Source organism: Hylobates moloch, unplaced genomic scaffold, assembly GCF_009828535.3.
Source record: "Hylobates moloch isolate HMO894 unplaced genomic scaffold, HMol_V3 SCAFFOLD_20, whole genome shotgun sequence".
NCBI lineage: Eukaryota > Metazoa > Chordata > Mammalia > Primates > Hylobatidae > Hylobates > Hylobates moloch.
In genome coordinates this window covers 24,023,865-24,049,301 of record NW_026652295.1, presented here as the reverse complement: position 1 = coordinate 24,049,301, position 25,437 = coordinate 24,023,865, and the positions used below count along the sequence as shown (strand labels likewise).

At 40.4% G+C, this 25,437-nt stretch overlaps 1 protein-coding gene across 2 annotated transcripts; it reads left to right on the top strand.

Moving 5' to 3' along the window:
- Positions 1–9,191: 9,191 nt before the first annotated feature.
- Positions 9,192–25,437, top strand: CUNH6orf62 (chromosome unknown C6orf62 homolog). Of its 2 annotated transcripts, none has more exons than XM_032140731.2 (5): positions 9,192–10,224; positions 13,791–13,967; positions 15,667–15,789; positions 21,247–21,381; positions 23,934–25,437. In XM_032140731.2, the coding sequence occupies exons 1-5, from the start codon at positions 10,183–10,185 to the stop codon at positions 24,057–24,059; spliced, it is 603 nt and encodes a 200-aa protein (XP_031996622.1). In that variant the 5' UTR covers positions 9,192–10,182; the 3' UTR covers positions 24,060–25,437. The 2 variants fall into 2 exon arrangements, with proteins under 2 accessions (XP_031996622.1, XP_031996621.1); XM_032140730.2 differs by lacking the exon at positions 9,192–10,224 and adding an exon at positions 10,760–11,560.

The window sequence follows — 25,437 nt, the reverse complement described above, 5'->3', positions numbered from 1 at the left end:
TTTTCTGCAGTAACTTCTATTCTTGCATTTTCCTTAGGTTTTCTTTCTGGAATTCCTATTGGTTGGAGCTTGAACTGGGATTATACCTCAAGAAGTTTTATATTTTCCAGTTTTTTTCTTTCTCCTTTTTTCTAATGTCATATTTTGACCAATTTTGAAGTGTGACAAGCTTATTATTAACTTCCAAGTGCTTTTTCGTGTTCTCTAATTGTGCTTTATTTGTAGCATCTCATTGTGATTTCATGTATTAATTTTCTAAACTGCCTCTGAGAATACTAACTAGAGGCTTAAAAAGTTCTTTTTCTGTTCCCCAAATTGTTTCTTGTGTAGTCAGCCTTTATTTTTGCTTCTTCCAGTTTTCGAATTGCTTGTAGCTGATTTTCTTTATGTGTCCAGTGATTTGGGGATACTTTTTTATGTTAAAAAGAAGTGGAAATTAGCTGATTTTCCTGTGTGTCTCCTCTATTATTTTATACAGAGCTATTTTCCTGATAGTTAATTGTCCAGAAAACAGAAGAGGCTGACAGGAAGTTCATTTTTTTTTTTTTTTTTTTTTGAGATAGAGTCTTGCTCTACTGCCCAGGCTGGAATGCAGTGGTGCAATCTCAGCTCACTGCAACCTCCACCTGCCGGGTTCAAGTGATTCTTCTGCCTCAGCCTCCTGAGTAGCTGGGATTACAGGTGCCCACCATCATGCCCGGCTAATTTTTGTATTTTTAATTGAGATGAGGTTTTGCCAGTTTGGCCAGGCTGGTCTTGAACTCCTGACCTCAGGTGATCCACCTGCCTCAGCCTCCCAAAGTGCTCGGATTGCAAGCATGAGCCACCAAGCCTGGCATGACAGGAAGTTCTAATCAGTCAAGTAGAGAGTGCTAAACAGAAAGGCCTCCCTTTGGGAAAAAGTGGCAGGGAGCCAAGAAAGAGGGCTTTAACTGGGGTGTCAACACCAGCATCAGTTTATGAGCATTTAGTTAAAAACTATTGTCTACTAATTGTCCTCCTTCCATTCTCTTAGGTATTCTGGCTTTGTTCACTTGAAAATTATTTATTACTCCTTTTAATTGTGTATTGTGAGAGAGAGAGACCAAAGAGTGTGTGTTCAGGCTGCCATCTTGAACCAGAGTTTCATTCTGTCTTTTCTCAAGCATTTTCTGCTCTTTCTAAATGTGCATCTTCCATTGTATTTAGATTGATATCTTCACTGTCTCATGGATATACCAGGCTAATATCCACCTTCATGCCCTCAATTATTATGTTTCCTTTTCAGAAATTTCATTCTTCTCTTCCCTCTCTTCTTCCACTTAAATCTAGCAAAATTCTTACCAACTTTCAATACTTAACTTGAGTACCCTTCCTTTGTGAATCTCATTTAACTCAGCTTTCATTGACCTCCTACTTATCTTACTGTTATCCTGCTCAATGCCTGTCATTCACAGTTCAGTTCTTAATTATATAGTCTATTACTCACTCTTTTTAGATGTTTATTATTATTTTGGTAACTACTTAAAACTCTTTGGGAACAAGTGTTTATTTTTCTGTAGCCTTCAAAACACACAGCACAGTGTGATTATGTAGTAGGTATTCAACAAATATTTGTAATTGATTAACTTCTCTATTGTTGTAGAAGACGAGGTAGATAACTAACTGCTTATATTTCTTTTTTCTGGAAACATTAGGAAGCCTGTCTTTGAATTGGAAGCTGCATAGTGAAGCTCCATTTCAGGCAGAAAAAAAAATTGCTAATTATTCTACATTAAGCAAAAACTTAAGTTTTATAGCATAAACATCGTCTGCTGAAAGCAATGACAATAGATACATTTAGAAGAGTTGAAGCAAGTAGGACAAGAGTGGTTTGGGGAAAAGCAAAAGCAAACTGTGACTAAAAATAGACTTTATAGTCTAGCATTTCCACAGTGAGTGAGTTCTCCTAAAGTTGCTAACAGTGTCAGCTTCAACTAAATGTTTAGATGTAAAACAAGAGCGAAAGAATTGTAAATAGTATGCTTCTAGTATTCATATCACCAAATATATCTGCTTCACCACCTCTTTGGGCACTTGGTAGGTTTGTATTTGTATTTCCTCGATCTCATGAAGTTAGGGGTAGTCATGTAACTTGCTTTGGCCAAAGAAATTAGAGTGAGATTGATATCACTTCCAGGTGGAAGCTCTAAAAGCCAGTGTGGGATTTGTCTTATCTCTGTTTTCTGCCTCAGGGATCATGGAAACATGTGATTCTCCATAATTCTGAATTCCTGAAAGCCTATAACTCACTCATTGGGAGTGAATAACAAAGCTTTGTAGTTTAAGCCACTGAGATTTCGGGGGTTTTATTTCAGTATAATCTAGTCCAGGGCAACCTGCAACCTGCAGGCAGGCTGCCTGTTTTTTGTACAGTTTTGTTGGAACACAGGCACTTGTATTTGTTTACGTATTATCTATGGGTACGTCCATGCTACAACACAGGTGAGTAGTTGAAACAGTGATTGTATGGGCTGCAAACCTAAAATATTTACTTTTACCATTTAAGAAAGTTTGCTGACCTCTAACCTGATCTGTGCTGACTATGATAGACCTAGAGGTCTCTGGTAAATGCCTGCAGACGGCTACTTTTTATTTTGTACGTAACATAAAAGATATTTATAGTAGCCAGTGTCTAAGATGGCTCTAGTGATCCCTGCCTCTTGATATTCACACTCTTGTGCAGTCTCTTCCTACACTGAGTAGGGCTGACTTGTATAACCAATATGGAAATGATGGAGTATTGCTTCTTTGCCCAGGTCATCAAAGACATTATGGCTTCTATCTCCCTCTCTCCAAGATCACTTACTTTGAGGGAAGCCAGCTACCATGTTGTGAAGCCCACATGGTGAGAAACTGAGGCCTCCTGCCCACAGTCATATGAGTCAAGCCTTCAGATGACTGGTGCCTTGGCCAAAATCCTAACTGCAACCTCATGAAAAACTCTGATGACAAATTGCCCAGTAAAGCTGCTCCCGAATTCCTGATCCACAATTAATATGAGATAATAAATGTTTGTTATTTTAACTTGCAAAATTTTAGGGCAATTTGTTACAAATAGATAACATGCAGTGTTCAAATGAAAAAGTGTACTGGTACTGTGTATGCTTATATATGTATATATTTGCACATAGGCTTATATATATACTAACGTGTTATTACTGGACAAAGAATTAATGGACGTCCATAATTACAGTATACTTATATGATTTTAGATAAGTAGAATTACCTTACCTGTGGAAAAAATTATTATACATGTATATATCTTTCCCATTCCTTTTCAACACCTAATCTTTGTGGAATAGAGAATGGAATGTGTTCTGGGAAGGGAGGAAAAAATTTCTAAAACATTTAAATTTTCCCTGATATGTTAATTGCTCAAATTTGCCTTCTTTGTATGTGGGAACAGGGTAAGAAGAGTGGCACGAACTCTGTAATATTTTAACATTTTCTAAGGATGATGATGGATTTCTAACAAAAGTGTCAGAAGGTCGCTTTTTCAATTTATCTACTATAATCTTCCTAGACACGTTAAATGGAATAGTAAGAGCATTTTGAATTGTGGGAGTGACATCTGGAATCTAGAAAAATATTTGAAATGAAATTAGGAAGTAGTCAAGAAACAAAGTCAGTGAGAGCCCGGGGTCAAGGAAAACTAAATAAAAGTGTGTTTGATAACAAATTGAGACTAACAGGCAAAGATGCGGGAGAAAAAAAGGAACAGGGGAAAGAAGAAGTTAAAAAATAAAGAAAATACATGGTGGGATAGATGTACTCCCTTGAAAATGCCTCTGGTTCTTAACCCTGTCCCAAGCTCCAGGACGATGGCTCCTACCTGGCCAAATCTCATTTTTCTTTTTTCTGTTTTCTTTTTCTTTCTTTTTTTTTTTTTTTTTCTGAGATGGAGTTTTGCTTGTTGCCCAGGCTGGAGTGCAATGGCACGATCTCGGCTCACTGCAACCTCCGCCTCCCGGGTTCAAGCGATTCTCCTGCCTCAGGCCCCCGAGTAGCTGGGATTACAAGAGTCCACAATCACACCTGGCTAATTTTGTATTTTTAATAGAAGCGGGGTTTCACCATGTTGTCCAGGATGGTCTCGAATGCCTGACCTCAGGTGATCCACCCGCCTCGGTCTCCCAAAGTGCTGGGATTACAGGCTAGAGCCACTGCAACCGGCCCAAATCTCATTTTTCAAGCCTACAACTTGTTTCAGGCCTTCAGTAAATATTCAACAATCAGCCTGCAAATAAGCACTGACCTCTATAGTTTGGGCTAACATGAAATAAGGGTAAGACTAAAGAAGAAACTACCAAGCTATCCCCTGATGCTCCTAAAAAGGGTAAGAATAGCTCTCAAAACAGTTTCTCCTTTTAATACCCTTTTTGTTTCATAACCATGCAGCTCTGCTGTGGATGGGAGGTCTGTATGTGCTAGAGTATGTGCTGTGAAAATCCCCATTGGATTATGAACTTTTATTAACACATAATATCACAATTATCTTAGATGGTAAATCTGTAGAGTTGAAATCTGGAGACAAGATGCTTGGTGTGGCTGCTTTCAGGATCAAACTGTAGAGCAATAGAACTTGTTCTCCAGGCCTGTAGAGTCTAACCATAAACTTGTTCTGTTGTAGACATTTAACATGCTTATTGAACTGTTAATCATAAATATGGCCAAAATTCAAGGCCCATATCTGACAAATTTCATAGCACTAATGAAGGGACAAGATGTTTGAGAATCTGGAGAAGTCTAATATGCTTGAGCATGTTGAGAAAACTAGATTTCTGTAAAAGAAGAGCATGTGTGTACAGACAATGTATGTTTTCAGTGTAAAAGCCTGGCTGTTTTTAGAAAAGTGAAGACCAATTGTTAAATACTTCATTGTCTATCTTATTGTCATTTATTTAGGCTACATAAGCACAGGTTTCAGAAATCATTTCCTAACTTGCTATAAATGTCAGAGACTGGGATTATCTGAGGTTGTCCTTCTTTAAGATTGGAAGTTAACACAGGAGCCCTCCCAAGCTGGCCTGCATTGTGTTTCTTCAGAAAGGAGGCTGGCACAGAATCTCTGTAAGGTGTTATTTCATTAACATGTAACCTTTGCAGTGGTATCTGCATTTCAACCAGGGAAATTTCAATGTATCTAGTGGTATAATTTAAAACTCCAAAAGGGAAGTTAAGCAGATATTTTTAGCCAAGGTGCCACCATCATCAGTCCACAAATCCTATTGTGTTTGAAGCAGCCTAACCCTAAGTAAGCCATCTCTAACATAATGAAATGCATTTTCCCACAGTTACAGAAGCTAAATCTTAAGTGAGTGCTCTCTGACTTATATCTGAATTTCATTGAGAAACGTTTGGTCACGGCTTTTAAAAATTTTAGTTCCTTTGATTACCTTCTTATTTTATAGCCCTTTCAAGTTACAGAGAAAATTGAGCTAGCAGTGTTTTCTTCCTCCAGGGGACATTGCTGCTATTTCTTGGCTCATCTCATTAAGACCTAGCACAGTCCCATAACACAGTGTCATAGGATTTGCTCAGCTGTGACCAGGTGTCTCCAATTCTGTTTCACAGTAGCTGAAACTAAAAACTTCATTTTTTCCTCAACATCTGCTCCATACTGTTTTTTTCACGATTATTATAGTAGTGAAAAAATTCTTCAATGGTGTATTAGATAAAACAACAAAAGCACAAGGGACAAATGAAAAACATAGGTAAGTTGGACTTTATTAAAATTAAAAACTTCTGTGCTGCAAAGGATATCACCAAGAAAGTGAAAGGACAGCCCACAAAATAGGGGACCATATTTGTAAAGCATGTATTTGACAGAGAACTTGTATCTAGAATAAAATCTTCTACTCCTCAATAATTTAAAAAACAATTTTTTAGGCTGGGCGCGGTGGCTCACGCCTGTTAATCCCAGCACTTTGGCAGGTCGAGGCGAGTGGATCACGAGGTCAGGAGATCGAGACCACGGTGAAACCCCGTCTCTACTAAAAATACAAAAAATTAGCCAGGCGCAGTGGTGGGTGCCTGTAGTCCCAGCTGCTTGGGAGGCTGAGGCAGGAGAATGGCGTGAACCCAGGAGGCGGAGCTTGCAGTGAGCCGAGATCGCGCCACTGCACTCCAGCCTGGGTGACAGATCGAGACTTCGTCTGTAAAAAAAAAACAAACAAACAAGTTTTTAAATTAAAAATGGGCAAAAGGCCGAGCTTGGTGGCTCACGCCTGTAATCCCAACACTTTGAGAGGCCGAGGTGGGTGGATCACTTGAGGTCATGAGTTTGAGATGAGCCTGGCCAACATGGTGAAACCCCTTCTCTACTAAAAATACAAAAATCATCCCGGCATGGTGGCAGGGGCCTGTGGTCCCAACTACTCAGGGGGCTGAGGCAGAAGAATTGCTTGAACCCAGGAGGCGGAGGTTGCAGTGAGCTGAGATCATGCCACTGCACTTCAGCCTGGGCAACATAGCGAGACTCTGTCTCAATAAATAAATAAATAAACAAGTAAATAAATAAAAATGGGCAAAAGTTCTGAATAGACATTTCTCCCAAGAAGATATTAGAATGGCCAATAAGCACATGAAAAGATGCTCAACATCATTAATCGTTGGGGAAAGGAAAATCAAAACCATCATGACATACTTCATACCCACTAGGACGGTTATACTAAAAAAGACATAATAACAAGAATGTGGAGAAATTGGAATACACTGCTGGTGGAAATGTAAAATGATGCAACGGACTGGGAAAACATCTGGCAGTTTCTCACATGGTTAAAGATAGAGTTAACATATATCCCAGTAATTCTACTCTTACGTATATGCCCAAGAGAATTAAAAACATATGTCTACACAAAAGCTTTTACGTAAATTTTCATAGCAGCATTATTTATAACAGCCAAAAGGCAGAAACAACTCAAATGTCCATCAACTGATGAATGAATATAGAATATTCATACAATGCAATATTATTCCACAATAAAAAGGAATTAAGTACTGATACATGCTACAACATGGATGAACCTTGAAAACATTATGCTAAGTGAAGAAGCCAGTCATAAAAGACCACATATTAAATGATTTCATTTATATGAAATTTCAGAAACGGCAAATCTATAGACAGAACATAAACTAGAAAGAAGAGAAGTGACTGCTAATGGGTACAGGGTTTCTTTTTGGGGTAATGTGATGGCTGCACAACACTGAATATATTAAAAACCATTGGATTGTACACTTCAAGTCGGTAAATATGGTATGTGAATTACGTTTCAATAAAGCTGTTATTTTAAAAATTCTTCCATGAAGTTGATCATGGATACAAGTCAGGGCCAGGTCACGAACATATAAGCTGGCTGGGAATTGTGGCTCACGCCTGTAATCCCAACACTTTGGGAGGCTGAGGCAGGCGGATCACCTGAAGATCATACTGTCTCCTGTGTCTCATATTTTGTTTTGTTTTGTTTTGTTTTTTTCCGACGGAGTCTCGCTCTGTTGCCCAGGCTGGACTGCAATGGTGCAATCTCGCCTCACTGCAACCTCCGCCTCCCGGGTTCAAGCGATTCTCCTGGCTCAGCCTCCCGAGTAGCTGGGACTGCAGGCGCCTGCCACCACGCCCGGCTGATCTTAGTATTTTCAGTAGAGACGAGGTTTCACCATGTTGGCCAGGCTGGTCTCGAACTCCTGACCTTAGGTGATCAGCCTGCCTTGGTCTCCCAAAGTGCTGGGATTACAGGCGTGAGCCACCGTGCTCGGCTTACTTTTAAAAATCTTTCTTTTTTAAACCAATGCCCTGAACTACGTGACATTTTCAGTTTTAACCCTGTGAGCTTCCCATAGTTACATGATTTTGAAAACAAATCAGCAAAGCACTAGAAAAATGCAAGCTTTATCTTCCGAGATTAGAAGTTATTTGGAAACCTCAGGACTCTCATCCTTTGGTTCTGGACAATTTATATTGAAGGGTGGGTACCAGTTATTCTTTTGGCTCATGGCTGAAATAATGTTATTACAGCTGATCTGTTTTGACTTAACGAAGTGAAAAGTAGTAATTGGGGTCCCTACGGACTTCTAAAATCTCAGCAGAGTAGCCAATGAGCATATAAGCATTGCTTATGTGGAGTATTGACCTTTGCTAAGTACTTACATAACTGTTTTAAGGAGCACATTAGAGCTTTGAAAAATGGACTCAACGCTCTTTGGTGCCAAGGACGTGCGATTCGGCGGCAAACGTTTCGATGAAGACAATGAACCATCTAAGGGGCAGGCTGTAGGTCTGAGGTCTTGGGGGATCCTAACAGAAAGGGTGTTCTGACAGCAGTGGGCAAAAATCCACCAGTCAGATTGGGCTACTCCTCTCCTAAGCCACAACAGCAACGTCTGAACAGCGTCTTTGACCTTGTTCGAAGCTTGAGGACCGCCCTCCCTGCCTGCGCACGTGGCGGGGTGGGGACAGAGGCAAGTGGCACTAAAATGAGACATCTGCTCCCGCACGCCGTTTAAATTCCAGGAGTCGAATTGAGTTCTGGGTTTGCTGCCGCAGGATACCGCGGGGCCGACCCCCAGAAGGACTAACTAATCATAAGAATCGAAATAAGAATCTTCCAACACACACACTTTCCTTTTCCCTCTTTGCTCCGCCCCTACCCTCGCCCACTCTCCGCCCACTTCCCCAGTTTTGGCCCGCCCAGGTCGCTGGTTCGGCTCTGTCCCGCCCCCAACCTGACTCTGAGAGGCTGACGAGACTCGGGAAGTGCGACTCCATCCGGGTGTTTTGTTGAGGATGGTTGAGGGCGTGCTTTTATGACGTCATCGGGGCGGGGCGAAGCGCCAACTCAGGAGACTGGGACTTCCTGAAGAAGGGGGGCGGAAGGAGTGGCGGGGAGTCCCTTTCCACGCCCCTTGGACACTCCATACTGGAGGAGAGAGGAGTCTCAACTCTCAAACTCCCCTTTTGCGGCGAGATTACTCAAATGGAAAGGTTAAATTCAAAGACTCCACTTTTAAAAGACCTGTTCCTATTCTGTAGTCTTGATCTGTTTTCCTCTTTTTCGGTAACCCTGAAAACTTTCCCACCTCCAATCCTTTCTCCCCCTTTGATTCTGCGCAAATGGTGGGGTCCCGCAGGACGCGCAGTCGCAGTCATACCGGGGCGGTGCCGGTGAGAGGCGGGTGACGCAGTGGCCGTCGCTGCCATTTTAAGTTGTTTGTTCTCGCTTCTTTTCTCAAACGCGACTCTGCCCCGGACCCGCGAGGCGCCCGAGGCCGTCGCCGCTTCTGCAGCCACCGGCGGGGGGGGGAACGAGGCAGTACCGCCGCGGACGCTCACCAACCGCTTCGGTTTTTCCCCCCTCCGGGTCTCCTCGACCTTTCCTGAGAGCCGGAATCCGACTGTAGGGGGAAGAAAGACTCAAGAGCAGATGCTCGAACTGAAATAACTTTATTTTGGGGGGTTACTTTGCTGACGATTAGCACAGGGCTTCCTTTCCCTTCCCCTTCCGCCGCCAGTACCAATCCAACTCCCCATCTTTCTCCTCGTTTTTCCTCTTTTTCTTTTTCTTTCTCTGTCGCCGCTGTCTCCGCGTCCTTCCCCTACGTCGCCGCCCAGGGCGCCGAGCCAGACTATGGGTCCCAGGTGGGGGCTGAGCGGCGGCAGCAGCGCGGGCGGTCCAGTCACAGTGCGCACTGCAGCGGGGATGGAGGGGCTCAGTTGGCTGGTGGTTTTCTCTTGACATGGCTCCTGCCCGTGCTACCAGCAGCGCCCCCGCCGCCGCCGCCTCTTCCGCCGCCGCCACCGCTCCGCCCGCAGGCTGCGGCTAGAGGGCCCAAACCCCGCCCGAGAGTCGGTCCGTGAGTCCCGGGCTCCGCGGGGACAGGGAGGGGATTTCCCCGTCACCCACCCCGCCCTAGCTGCCTCAGTTCCACCCCCTGCTCCTCGGGAAGCAAACTAACGACCCCGCCCTAAACAGTCCAAACTCTGGAAACATGGTCTGTTCAACGTGAGAGAGAGCTAATTCGGGAACTTAATTTTTTGGGGGGAGGGTGGGTGGGCTTACCTTAGAAGTAATATTAACACAATTATTTTCTTTTTTTCCCTACTGAACCTTCCCATTTACCCTCTCCCGCCTACTCCACCCGGGCGGGAATTGTTTCCACGATGAAATGAGTGAAAACCTGAGTGATCCTGTGTCTCCCGTGGTGCGAGTGAGTCGCTGCCGCTGAAGGCAAGGGGTGGGGGTGGGACCTGGGGGGGTGGAAGGCAGGTGGTCTCCGGGCACCGCCTGGGATTTGGGAGAAGAACCCGCCACCTTTGCCTCGGCAATGCTCACAAGAAGATAAATCGCACTCCCCACCATCTTCAACGGGGGCAGATCCACAGGGAAGTCTCCCTCGGGGAATGTAGGACTAGTTGCAGGCTGGGGGTGTTGGGAACCCGGGCATTAATCAGGTCTAACCACAGAGCCGGAATAATTAATACCGTATTATATACCCCTTTTCCTTTTGCCGTCATGATTCTCCTTGGCAGCAGCGTTAGCAGCCGCCTGAGGATGAAAATGTGGGTGATGGGGAAGTTGGTAATGACTCCGCTGTTTTTTCTCATGGCTCCTTTGGGCCACAGCTGCCCGCCCCCGGTATACACTGTAGTTGATTGCAGGGAAACCCTGTACCTCTCCCTTTCCTTCTCTAACGATTTTGCACTTTTCTCTTTGCTCACCACCAAGTGTAATCAATAACAAGCACTGACAATACATAGCAATAGTGAAATCTGAAATAACTAAGAATTAGGTACTACAGCCATGGAGCTGGCTGGGTAAAATCTAATTGGATATTTCAGTTTCATTCACCCACCCTGTTTTGGTGTTTTGTTTTGGTTTTGGTTTTGGTTTTGGTGAGTTGTTTTTTTTTTTTTTTTTTTTTAGAAAGCAAGGATCACACTTCCCCCTCCCTGTTCCTTTTCTTAATCCCTTTTCTAAAAAGGGGGGAAAATCCGGATGGATTTTAGGGATTGGTCTGGTGTCAGCTGTGTTTTATTGCACACCTAAATCCTGTTTATAGGCTTTTCATTTCTCCGCAAAGCCTTTATTTTGGCACTTAAGCCAAATGTGTTTTCCAGAAAGTTAAAGTATTTTCTCCTCTTTCTTTCCTTTCTTTCCTCCCTTTTTCCCGTCTGACCCCAAACGTTATTGTCCAAACATGACTGGACAGCAGCTTTTGTTTCTTGACCCTGTAATATGACAGTCTGCTAATATTGACAGAAGGTGCAGTTTTTGGGTTACAGTCGTGATTTTCGCTAATCAATCATATTAGCAGGAAAAAAAATGACTTGTTTCTGTTGTACTTGAGTCTTAAGAAAAAGTGCCCATAGTTTAGTGACAATTTCCAAAGGCTTTAGTACCACCTGTATTTCAAAATGGGGGACCCAAACTCCCGGAAGAAACAAGCTCTGAACAGACTACGTGCTCAGCTTAGAAAGAAAAAAGAATCTCTAGCTGACCAGTTTGACTTCAAGATGTATATTGCCTTTGTATTCAAGGAGAAGGTAATTTAAAGTTCTTAATGGTGAATTAGCACAAGTGATTTTTGTAAGTGTATATTATTTGTTACTCTTAAATTATTATGAATATTAGGTTAAAGAGTGGTTGAAAAAAGTCTGCTTTGTATGCTCTGTTTTTTCACCCTTAGGGGTGATTCTGTGAATTGAGCAGTTGCAGCCTACGAAAAGATCCTTGAGCGTTCCTTGGTTTGGAAATAAATTTGAGTCTGAAGCTTAGTATACACATGAGTAGTATACACTGAGTTGACATGGGGTGGGCAACGTTACAAAATTTTATGTGGAGTTAACATAGGAAACCTTATGATGGAATTTAAAGATTATCTAATATAGAGTATAAATAAGATGCTTGAAAGTGTGAAATTGTAATCAGACTGTTTATATGCTAAAGTTAGCCTGTTTCTTAAACTCCGTAATGTAGGTAACCTTTTCTCGTACATTTAATGAAGTAGAATACACCTTTTAGGAGCAATTAAATACTGAAATGGTTAATTTGTGTTTAGAAGTGTGATTTTCTTTTTTCTTTTTTACTTAGAGTTCATTTTGCCTTGTATAGAAGTACAGTTTTTAAAAATTCAAAATGACCTAGAGAAGTTTCATTTTTAGGGGCGGTGGAGGTCTTAATAAGAATTAGTTCCACAGTTAAATAGCAAACAGTGAGTTGTGAGTAGTCAAGGATGGGATGATAAAAGCAGTGTTTTTTGCAACTTAAAATGAACATTTTCTTAAATTACCAGCAAGGCTTATTTGACCAAAGATGAGGTTATGAATATAAGGAAGTGCTACTTGGATTTTGGTGCTTAAATTGTTAGCTAATTTCAGATCAGAAATACAGTCTTAGTATTTGTATGGTATCTATTAAGTATCTGGAAGTTTTCCAGGTTTTCCCCCACTGTTTAACTCTTTTATTATTTTTGTTGCTGAGACAGGCCTCACTGTATTGCCCAGGCTAGTCTTGAACTCCTGGGCTGAAGTGATCCTCCTGTCATGGCGTTTTAAAGTGCTGGGATTACAGGCAGGAGCTGCCATGCATAGCCCCAACTCTTAACTCCTAAAAGGTTAGTTGTATTTAAGAACATTCTTAGCTGCTGAAGTATAGCATTGTAAAGTGATTTTTAAGTAATTTTTGAAGTGACTGTCCCAAGATTGGGTGGTAACAAGGACTTACATCTCCACTTTTGTTGACAAGCTGACTCAAAATTGATGAGATTGGATTTCAGTTGAAGATGATATAATGTATGCTCTTTAAATAAATCCAAGATAATAAGTAGTGAGACCAGATCTTTGTATTTAATCTATACATTGCCCCAAATTGCACCATCTTAATTCTTTAACACCAACGATAATCTGGTTTTATTCTGTGAATGGACAGTGTCCATGCAGTTGCCCTGAATAATTCATGATATATACTTAATAGTACAGAATTTTAAAAAGTAGTTTTGTAATGCGTACTTGGTCTTTAGTATTAAAAGAGAACTTGGTGTACTTCTTTTTAGTCTTTCAAATATTGATGGTTTTGGCTGGGTGCAGTGGTTCACGCCTGTAATCCCAGCACTTTGGGAGGCTGAGGCAGGCGGATCACTTGAGGTCAGGAGTTCAAGGCCAGCTTGGCCAAATGGTGAAACCCCGTCTCTACTGAAAATACAAAAATTAGCCAGGCCTGGTGGCACAGGCCTGTAATCCCAGCTACTCGAGAGGCTGAGGCAGGAGACTCCCTCGAACCCAGGAGGCAGAGATTGCAGTGAGCCAAGATCGTGCCACTGCACTCTAGCCTGGGCAACACAGCGAGACTCCATCTCAAAAAAAAAAAAAAAAAAACCCACAAATATTGATGGTTTTGATTATGTAATATTGAGAAAGTAATGGAAATTGGCCCATATAAGGAATAAAACTATTCATTTGTCTGAATAGTGTTGTTTTAAAACTTGTGAGATTTTTAATTTTAAGAAGTATTGTCCAAAATAATGCTATGGATACCATTATGCTATAAAACTCAAGCCTTAAACATTCTAGTGATAGCTTATACATGTATGGTTGGAGGGGGGCGGTAGGGGAAGAACAGAAGGAATTACCTATCTGAAAATGTGTTTTCAGTGTATAACTTACTGCAGACAGTTAAGAATTTTGTGGAGTTAATGTTACATGACATTGTAATATGAACTGGGTGTTAAAAGGCTGTGCTCCCTGTGGGTTAATACACGATTTTCTTTTCTTTTAGAAGAAAAAGTCAGCACTTTTTGAAGTGTCTGAGGTTATACCAGTCATGACAAATAATTATGAAGAAAATATCCTGAAAGGTGTGCGAGATTCCAGCTATTCCTTGGAAAGTTCCCTAGAGCTTTTACAGAAGGATGTGGTACAGCTCCATGCTCCTCGATATCAGTCTATGAGAAGGGTAAGTTCTGCCTTAAGTCTTGACTTGATAAAGTTTCTGTGGATTAACCTTGAATTCCCCCCCAACCCCCCCTTAAAGTGGGTAGTTATGATAGTGACCAGTCTCTTCAGGTAAATTTGTCTTTGTGCCATGTTGATAACTGGGATCATGACTTTAAAGCATTGTGTTTATAGGATTAGAAAAATACATTTTTTACGCCAGACCATTCTTATGTGGATAAAGTATATAAAGGGATTTCTTTAATCTGTGTTAGGTGTTGATGATCTCGGACTTTTTTTTTTTTTTTTTGAGACAAAGTCTTGCTCTTTCGCTGAGGCTAGAGTGCAGTGGCGTGATCTTGGCTCACTGCAACCTCTGCCCCCGCGCATTGAAATGATTCTCCTGCCTTAGCCTCCCAAGTAGCTGGGACTACAGTTGTGAGCCACCATGCCTGGCTAATTTTTTGTATTTTTAGTAGAGACGGGGTTTTGCCATGTTGGCTAGGCTGGTCTGGAACTCCTGACCTCAAGTGATCCCCCTGCCTTGGCTTCCCAAAGTGCTGAGATTACAGATGTGAGCCACTGCACCCTGCCAGTAGCCAACTTTTTAATAATTTAAGTGTTATGCATAAAGTTTTAAAATTTTTAAAGTAGGTTTGTTTTTGAAAATTTGACCTTGAGTAAAACATGGACAACTTTGTTGTATTAGGCTCATAATATTGTGTATTATTGTGGATAAATGTCTTATGTCTCCGTTTATTGTATTTCCTTTTTTGGGGGGAATATGAATATAAGGAAGTGCTTCCAGCTTTGTAAACTTCTGCAACATATTAAAAGTTAATCTGGGCATAACTGAACCAAGAGATCCCCACAGTTACTTGGGGAGAATGCTGGAGATAACCAGATACTGGTCTGGAAGAGATTTATGGACTTCAAAAATTAATATGCTGGCTACAATAATGAAGCAGAAGTCAGGAATGGAGAAAAGTAGTTTTCTATCAACATAAAAATAGCATTTCAGCTATAGTAAGAGGATAGTGATTCATATTAGGAGTTCTGAGACATCTTTGTTAAATAGATTGATTTTTAAAGGTGGAAATAAAGGTTCAGGGTCCGACAATACAACAGATATCAGAGATTTTGTTGTTTTCACCATGCACTGATAAATCTAGGTCTTGGTGTTAGGAGCATTGGACTGAGTGTATGTGACTTTCTGCAAGATAAAAATCAAAATTAGGGCCAGGCACAGTGACTTAAACGCCTGTAATCCCAGCACTTCAGGAGGCTGAGGTGGGTGGATCACCTGAGGTCAGGAGTTCGAGACCAGCCTGGCCAACGTGGTGAAACCCCGTCTCTATTAAAAATACAAAAAATATTAGCCAGGCATGATGGCACACACTTGTAATCCCAGCCATTCAGGAGGCTAAGTCACGAGAATCACTTGAACCTGGTAGGTGGAATTTGCAGTAAGCAGAGATTGCACCATTGCACTCCAGCCTGGGCCACAGAGAGGGACTCTGTCTCCAAAAATAAAAAATTACATCATGAGCTATTCAGATTATAAACTATTATGTTTACTTCCTAAGATATAAAATGATATATGGTAGGTCTTTTGTACTTATAAAATGTTTTCGTAGGGGAACCCTATAATTTGTGACATTGCTTGACGTAGCTGTTTCCTTAAAAGTAAACTTTATTTTTTTTTTTTAATCATTTTATAGGATGTAATTGGCTGTACTCAGGAGATGGATTTCATTCTTTGGCCTCGGAATGATATTGAAAAAATCGTCTGTCTCCTGTTTTCTAGGTGGAAAGAATCTGATGAGCCTTTTAGGCCTGTTCAGGTATTTTGGTCTAAAATAAGTGTGATGAGTATTTCAATATGTGAAAAATACTAGAATATAATAGGGTCTAACTTGAGAAATTCTTTGGGAAAATGGTTTCTGATAGTTTTATTTCACGAGTCTCCCCTATTTAGAATATTGTGATGCAAGAGAAGAGAGCGTTTGGATTATAGAATCTCTTGACAGTGTGGTGGTTCCACCTGCCCAGTGTGGCTTTGAAATTATGGCTAGAGAAAATCTTTTAAAGTGGACATTTACTGATTTATAGAAGGGCCCACAGATGAGCTCCTGAGATCTGTAACTCTTGAACCCTTCACCACACATCCTTCTAAAACCATATATTTAACTGCTGCTTCCCAAAGGAGTGTGATCTGAAATGGGTGAAGAAACCATTTCGTAGACGTTGATTTGTATATAAAATTATAGAGGAAAGAAGTAAATTTAGTAGTCATTCTTAACCTTAAAATCTTGCTGCCTTTGGACTTTTGTCATGGTATACTAGACATTGCTCAGGTGAGTCCCCCCTCTAGTGTTAAGGGCATTTACTCATGTTGAACCTAATTTTATTTATAGTATATTTGTATGCATAGAAGATGGAGGTTCACCAAAGTGTTAATTATTCTTAGTTGTAGGTCAAGTGTAGCTAACTTTCCTTTTTTATTATGTATATTTACATACGTGTTTCCTTTATAATTTATGGCATATATTGCCATGATTTTCTTAAGTATACTTTTATAATCAGTAAAAGAAATGACATTAAGGACTCATTTTAAGTACACTAAATCAAATATTAGAAGGCTTCTTTATTTTAAGCTGATCATGAGGATTATTTGTCATTTAAAACTTTTGCTTCTACTTATTACCCTGAAGTATCTTTGTGGTGCTTATGTTTCTCACAGACTGTATAAGTTGATATCCTCTCCCACCCCACGGTAATGTTGCTACACATAAGCTCTAATAATTATCATTTTTAATGTTTTAAGATTAATTCAACTAAGTTTTAAAGATAATCCATTGGTTACATACATAAGAAAGTACTGTATACAGATTCCCCTGACTTATAATGGTTCGACTTAAGATTTTTCAACTTTACCATGATGTGAAAGCCATATGAATTCATTGTGCTCCTCGATTTATGATGGGACTACATCCAGGTAAAGTCACCGTAAATTGGAATTGTTGTAAGTTAAAAAGTCACTTTTTGATTTAAAATACGCGTAACTTACACTGGGTTTATCAGGATGTAACATCGCAAGTTGTGGAGCATCTGTATTTTGTCATTTAATGGATGATATCTGACTGAAGGGAGAAAATGAATATAAAAGACATGAAAACAGCAATAGAAAAGGCATGTTTAAAGTTCTCAGATAACTCTAGCTGCTCTCTGGAGGTGGTGTTAGGATTTTATTGTTTTTTAGTTAAGGATTTCCCATTGGAAAAATGTAGGTCTGCTTATTACAGTAGGTTTTCAAATTTCTAATACCCTGCCTTTCCCACTGGGACCTTATTTGAAATAGTTGAGTTAACTTTAGTCTTGTGTCAAGTACTCTTTGAAGTCATGGCTGATGTTTATTGAGAGTTGACTGTACTAGGCTTCTGCTTTTTCTTTTTTGAGACAGTCTCACTCTGTTGCCAGATGGAGTGCAGTAGCGTGATCTTGGCTCACTGCAACCTCCTCTTTGCAGCCTCCGCCTCCCTGCAACCTCCGCCTCCCTGGTTCAAGTGATTCTCCTGCCTCAGCCTCCCGAGTAGCTGGGTCTACAGGGACATGCCACCACACCCAGCTAATTTTTGTATTTTTAGTAGAGATGGGTTTTCACCATGTTGGCCAGGATGGTCTCAATCTCTTGACCTCGTGATTCACCCACCTCGGCCTCCCAAAGTGCTAGGATTACAGGTATGAGCCACCATGCCCGTCCTTTTTTTGAGACAGGGTCTTGCTCTGTCGCCCAAGCTGGAGTGTGGTGGCGTGATCTTGGCTCACTTGCAACCTCTGCCTCCCAGGTTTGAGCCATTCTTGTGCCTCAGCCTCCTGAGTAGCTGGGATTATAGGCGCGCGCTATGACACCCAGCTAATTTTTGTATTTTTTTTTGTAGAGATGGGGTTTTGCCATGTTGGCCAGGGTGGTCTCCTTGACCTCAAGTTATCTGCCTGGCTTGGCCTCCCAAAGTGGCGGGATTATGGGTATGAGCCACCACACCTGGCCTTAGACTTTCTCTTACTTTATATATATATTTAATCTCAGTCCTTAAAATAACTGGGTAGATAGGAGGAAACTGAGACAGAAATTAGGTAAATAAGGCCCAAGGCAGTTAAATAGGATAAAAGCCTGGACTGACTGTGCTTTTAACTCACGACCCTGTACTGTGAAAAGTTGCCTATATTAACTATAGAATCTTAAAATTCTGGACTTAATGTAAGCAGTATGATGTAGGTAATAACTTTAGAATTCAACTGCAGTAAGTAGGTTAATATTGTAAGAACTAATTTGCTTTTCTGAAGTAATTTAAAATTTATGAATATCCTATATGAGGGGCCTTAAATATAACTCACTCAGTTCTTTCTCAAAGAAAATGAGAAAAGGAATGGTAAGTTTTAACTTGCAGGCCTCTTTTTGTTTTTTGTTTTTTGACTCTTAAAGCACTGTACCTATTTTTAAAATTTAATTAATTTTTTATAGAGATGGGGTCTTGCTTTGTTGCCCAGGCTGGTTTTGAACTCCTAGGTTCAAGTGATCCTCTTGCCTCAGCCTCCCAAAGTGCTAAGATTACAGGTGTGAGTCACCGTGCCTGGCCTTTTGAAGCACTTTAAAACCTGAATACATGGGTAGTGAGGATATAATCGGAACCAGAATAAGGATTGTTTTTAAATACTGAGTTCTTCAGTGTACTGTGAGGTGCTGGGAGGTACTGCTAAAATGTATCTCTTCTTTTCTCTTCATTATTAATGCTACTGCTGAGGTTAGCTCCTCCCCCGACTGTTAGAATATTTCGTTACTTCTGTGGGAATTACTTCTTTCATGCTGCTTATGAGAAGTTTTGTGTGTTTGTGTGTGTGTGTGTGTGTGTGTGTGTGTACCATTTCTTTTCAGGTAAGTGGATATTCAATATGATAGAATTGAAATGCTAAAGAATTATAAGGAAGGCCTTTTTCAGTCTCACTCAAACCTTTTTTCAGTGTGATTACTGGTTCTTGCACCCACCCTGGTTGCTTACCATATTGCAGCTTTGTTCCTTGAATAGTATTTCAGTTTTTAACACATTTGTTTCTGTGTTGGTTCTGTTTCCTAGTATGGCTGTTTTTTTGTTTGTTTGTTTGTTTTTCGGTTTTTTTTGAGATGGTGAGATGGGGTCTTACTCTGTCACCCAGGCTGGAGTGCAGTGGCATAGTCATGGCTCACTGCAGCCTTGACCTCCCAGGCCCAAGTGATCCTTCCACCTCAACCTCATGAGTAGCTGGGACCACAGGTGTGCACCACCATGCCCAACTAATTATTTTTGTAGAGATAGGATCTCACTGTGTTGCCCAGGCTGCTCTCAAACTCCTGGCCTCTAGTGATCCTCCCGCTTTGGCCTCCCAAAGTGCTGGGATTATAGATCTGAGCCACCATGCCCAGTCAGCATTTATCAGATTACTTACCATCACTACTTCGTCCTGGGAAAATTCTCTTAATCTTTAAAGGCGCAATCCAAAATCATAATGTTCCCGTGTTACTTACCGTTACTTACTTATTTTCTCCTATAGCGGTTTGATGATAACCCAATGTGGGCCGGGCACGGTGGCTCACGCCTGTAATCCCAACACTTTGGGAGGCTAAGCCGGACGGATCACCTGAGGTCGGGAGTTTGAGACCATCCTGACCAACATAAAGAAGTCCTGTCTCTACTAAAAATAAAAAATTAGCCAGGCGTGGTGGTGCATGCCTGTATCCCAGCTACTTGGAAGGCTGAGGCAGGAGAATCGCTTGAACCCAGGAGGTGGAGGTTGCAGTGAGCTGAGATCACGCCATCACACTCCAGCCTGGGCAAGAGTGAAATTCCATCTCAAAAAAAAAAAAAAAAAAAAAAATTAGAGTTTTACAGATAACCACATCTTATTCTGGGAAAGGATTTGAAGCAAGTGGGTTTTATATTTGGATGTACTTGTCCTCTTCAGCAGTATAATAAGCCCCTTAAGGCTGACGTAACCTTATTTCTATTTTTTACTAGCTAATAGCATGCTTTTGGTATGCTTATGATCACACTAATAATTTAATATTTGAATTGTATGGAAGTACAATTCAGTATCATTTTACATATAGTATATTGTGATGCTATATCATATTTTATGTTCTGATTTATAAGATAAGCTCCTAGGTATAAAATCCTGCATAGCAGGAACTTGGTTTTTCAATGTTATTATTTCCTACTGTTTTTGACGTAACGACAATAAAATTTGTTTGAACCAAATGGACTAACAATTATTTGTACAACTCAGTATTATCTAAATATCATATTGTTAAATCTAGGTTTCCTGAATGTTAAATCTAGGTTTCTTGAATTCTCCATCAAGCCTGGTCATGTCATGTAGCATTTGGTGTCTCCCCATGCCCAACAGATATTTTGTGGGAGGATGGAGTTGATCTTCCTCATGTTAAAGGATTGAAGGGAGTGTTCTGACTTAATTGATAACAGTCTTTTATAACTTCACGAATTTTTGAGAACCACCCAAGGCTAGCTGTGGGAAAAATTCACATAAAAACATAGCCTATCTGTGAGGAGCAAAACTGTATTTCAGTTGTGGGCTTTTTACATTTCATTTAATCCTCTTAACTGTCCTGTGAAATGGGTTACAGCCTTATTTTATAGATGAGGAAGCTGAAGTTTAGGTAAGTTAAGGGATTTGCATAAGGTCACATAACTAGTGAGTTGTGCAGCTAGGGTTAGAATAAACATTTATTTTTTTTCTTAGAAACAGCAGTTAACAATGTGCCTCCTAATCAAAAGAAAAGAGATGTCCTTGGGGCTTAAGGTACTATGGTGGGAGTCTTGGACTGAGTAGGTTTGAAAATACAATTTTATGATCATGGAGTACTAGGATTTAGTCATTTTGATGCAGAGCATTTCCTGATCAACTGTCTCTGGAGTGTACTGTCCAATAGAATTCTCTACAATTAAGGAAATATTCTGTATCTCAAGAGATTGTTCTTAATTGTGGCCAGTAGTCATGTGACCATTGAGCATTTGAAATGTGGCTAATGTTACTGAAGAATGGAATTGTAAATTGCTTTTAATCTAAATTTTGCCTGTGATATTATTGGTTGTGGGTTTGCCAAAATTTGTTTTTTTAAAAGAAGAAAAGATAACGTGACTGTTGGCTGCTTTATTGGACAGCACAGCTATATGCATAGAGATGCAGATGTTTCAGGTAGTATAACTTGTTTGTAGTTAAATATAAATGTTGTATTTTGTAATTAGGCCAAATTTGAGTTTCATCACGGTGACTATGAAAAACAGTTTCTGCATGTACTGAGCCGCAAGGACAAGACTGGAATCGTTGTCAACAATCCTAACCAGTCAGTGTTTCTCTTCATTGACAGACAGCACTTGCAGGTAAGCAGCTTTTTTGAAAACCACTTACAGGCTCATTCAAAAAGCTTATTGGTTAGTAAACGTTTTTTATACAAGTTACTTGATTGTTTTGTCCCCCCAACACTGCATTATTTTTGAAGTTATTTAAAAAGCAAAAAATAGGCTGGGCATGGTGGCTCATGCCTATAATCCCACCACTTTGGAAAGCCGAGGCGGGCATATTGCTTGAGTTCGGGAATTCCAGACCAGCCTGGGCAACATGACGAAACCCCATCTCTACAGAAAATATAAAAACTAGCCAGGCGTGGTGGCGTGTGCCTGTAGTCCTAGCTACTGGGGAGGCTGAAGGGGGAGGATTGCTTGAGCTTAGGAGGCTACAGTGAGATCTTGTCACTGCACTCCAGCTTGAGTGACAGAACGAGACCCTGTCTCAAAAAATGAATTTTTAAAAAAGTGTTTCCTAGGCCTCACCATAGAACAGTGGTTCGCAAATTTTGCCGCACGTTACAGCAACCCGGCAAGCTTTATTTATTTATTTATTTATTTATTTATTTAAACAAAAGGGAAAAAACCCACCTCCTTCGAAGCTTTTAAAAGTCACGATTCTGGTGAACAGTAGTGAGAACCATTGCCCTAAAGCATGTCTACCAGATGTGTGGGCATTGGATAAACATCACTTGAGAACTTGTTAAAAATATAGATTCTCAGGCTCTACTAATCAGAATCTGCACTTTAAACAGAACCTCAGGTGATTTGAAACACATTGTGTTTGCAGAAGCACTGACCAGGACTTTTTTTTTTTTTTTTTTTTTGAGAGGGAGTCTCTGTCACCCAGGCTGGAGTGCCGTGGTGCGATCTCAGTTCACTGCAAGCTCCACCTCCCGGGTTCACACCATTCTCCTGCCTCAGCCTCCTGAGTAGCTGGGAATACAGGTGCCCACCACCATGCCCAGCTAATTTTTTTCTTTTTTTTTTTTTTTTTTGTATTTTAGTAGAGACGGGGTTTCACCGTGTTAGCCAGGATGGTCTCAATCTCCTGACCTCATGATCTGCCTGCCTTGGCCTCCCAAAGTGCTGGGATTACAGGCGTGAGCCACCACGCCTGGCCGACTTTTTAAATCTAAAAGGATGAGGGACATACATTTAAAAGATCCACATTTATTTCAAATAAGCACTTCCATTTGGGCACAGTGTCTCACGCTTGTAATCCTAGCATTTTGGGAGGCCAATGGGAGGATTGCTTGAGTCCAAGACCAGCCTGGGCAACAGAGTGAGACCTCATCTCTACAAAAAATCAAAGAAATTATCCGGACATTGTGGCATGTTCCTGTGGTCCTAGCTACTCTGGAGGCTGAGGCAGGGGAGAATCGCTTGAGCCCAGGAGTTTAGAGTTGCAGCAAGCCATGATGGCACCAATACACTCGTGCCTGAGTAATGCAGCGAGACCCCATCTCAAAAAAAAAAAAAAAAAAAAACACCGCCAACAACAAATAACCACTTCCCATTTAAGCAGCAATCCAAGTATTGCAATTTAGTTTTTAGATGCAGCCACTTGCTGGCTGTATGATCTTGGACAGGTAACTGCTGTGAGCATGTTGCTTCTGTGAAATTGAACAAATGATAATCCTAATAAGGTTGTTAAATTTAACGTAAGGTTGTTAACATTTAAAATTAACTAATACAAGTAAAGTATATGTACATATATATAGTTTCATTTACATTTGTACACTACAGACATCTTCAAAGTCAGAGTCCTTATTTTGCCTTTTAGAGGTGCTAGATAGTGAACAAAAGATGAACTTTGTAGTTAAGTTGGATGTTCAAATGGTAACTACTTTTTAAAAATAAGGGTTTTGATTTAGCTGGTGATACTTTGGCTTTCTTCTAGTCCCTTACCCCAGGATATGCTTAAATCTTTTATTTATTTTTTGAGACAGGGTTTTACTTTGTCACCAGGCTGGAGTACACTGGCATGTGGATCACGGCTCACCGCAGCCTTGACCTCCTGGGCGCAGGTTATCCACCTCAGCTTCCCGAGTGGCTGGACTACAGGCGTGTGCCACCATATCCAGCTAATTTTTATATTTTTTGTAGAGATGGGTTTTCGTCATGTTGCCCAGAATGGTCTTGAACTCCTGGGCTCAAGCAATCCTCCTGACTCAGCCTCCCAAAGTGCTGGGATTACAGGTCTGAGCCACCACACCCAGCCTTAAATTTTTACCTATTCCTTCATCCTCTCACTAGCTTCTATTCTTACCACATCTGCTTTATCTTCCTCTATATAAAAATGACTTCAGACTTCTCAAATCTGTCCCCATGAAATGCCTTTAGCTTTAGTTTCTTTAGCAAGTAGTCTCTGGTTTACTTCCCTAACTTTTTATCTTCTAATTCTGCATAAATTTTTCCTTTATCTTATATGGCAAGATTTTGTCTGTCTAGAATATGGATAGGGACTACAATTTATCCCTTACTCTGTATGTTAAGATGTTCAATAAATTGTGGAAAATGGACTTCATGTGACAGTTACGCTAAAGTCTTATTTTTAAAAAATATTAAAATGTTTCCCCTTCCAGACTCCAAAAAACAAAGCTACAATCTTCAAGTTATGCAGCATCTGCCTCTACCTGCCACAGGAACAGCTCACCCACTGGGCAGTTGGCACCATAGAGGATCACCTCCGTCCTTATATGCCAGAGTAGAGTACTGACCAACAAAATGGAGAAGATCAGAGAATGCAGCAGCAGTTTTTTTTCTTGTTTTCTTACCACTTTATTCTTTCAGAGTTTAAAGAAAATGGACTCATGCACAGAACACTATGCATTTTGAAACTTGTTCATCCTGGATTTTTTTAAATCATTTTTATCTCAGAACTTAAACAAAAATTAGATGTCGTGCACGGACTGTGTGAAAGAAGATGCTTTGCATATTTGCTGCACTGCATCAGTATCTTACTAAAAATGTGAAATGAAAGGACTATTGTACACTGAAATGCTTAAATGTATCTGAAAGCACAAGGTGATACTCACTTTTATGGTCTTCCCATTTGTGCTGGTTTTTGCCTCTTTGACATCTGTCATCAGTATTTAGAGGGTGAGAAGTGAATGTAACAGGTATAAATAACATTTTTAAAAACAATAGCTTTGCTATAATCACAGTTGTTCCAGAGCACTGTCAGATTCATTCTAATGACCAGAACTGGTTGTTTAAAAAAAGAAAATACAACCATGGGAAAGAAATCTTAAATGAAAAACGCATCTCATTGTAGGCCTTTTTGCCTCATATTTTACTGGGCCATGTTTGTTTCCTGGTACTCATGTATTTTTTTTTTTTTCCAGATCTCTTTCCCCAAGTTGCTATTGTAAGAGTATTCTGCTGCGTGTGGATGCAGTTGTACACATTAAAGCAGATCTGGAGTCTGAAGTAGCTATAAAGCAGCTATAAAACTGAGAAATACATTCATAGCTGCAGAAACCATGATAGGTAGAGGACTTTTTTTTTGGTTGTTTTTTCTTTTTTGGTTTTTTTTTGGGGGGGTTTTACAAAGAAGAGATTTTTATTACAAAGAAAAAAATTCCAGTGAATTGTGCAGAAATGCTGGTTTCTACACCATCCTAAAGAAAAACCTTTCAAGGGTGTTTTGGAGTAGAAAAAGGTTATAAAGTTGGAATCTTAAATTGTATTAACCATTGAGTGTCAAAGTTCTAAAAGCAGAACCATTTTGTGCAATGAACATAAGGAAAGACTACTGTATAGGTTTTTTTTTTTTCTTTTAAATGAAGAAAAGCTTTGCTTAAGGGTTGCATACTTTTATTGGAGTAAATCTGAATGATCCTACTCCTTTGGAGTAAAACTAGTGCTTACCAGTTTCCAATTGTATTTAGCTTCTGGTTGGAATTTGGGGAAAAAAAAAAAAAAAATAAATAAATACAATAGGTGAAAGTTCCCTGACTATTCAGGTGAATACACAAAGTTTGAAGTGTTAACTTTTTCTTTCCATTTCACTGATGTTACTGGTCACCTTAGGGAATTATTTCATTTCATAGTCTGTGGCTAAACAGTAAATTCAGAAGAAAAATA

Coding starts and splice junctions, on each gene's coding strand:
- CUNH6orf62 (XM_032140730.2), top strand. CDS start 11,432: ATGGGGGACCCAAACTCCCGGAAGAAACAAGCTCTGAACAGACTACGT. Junction 13,968..15,666: donor GATATCAGTCTATGAGAAGG/GTAAGTTCTGCC, acceptor ATCATTTTATAG/GATGTAATTGGCTGTACTCA. Junction 21,382..23,933: donor TTGACAGACAGCACTTGCAG/GTAAGCAGCTTT, acceptor TTCCCCTTCCAG/ACTCCAAAAAACAAAGCTAC.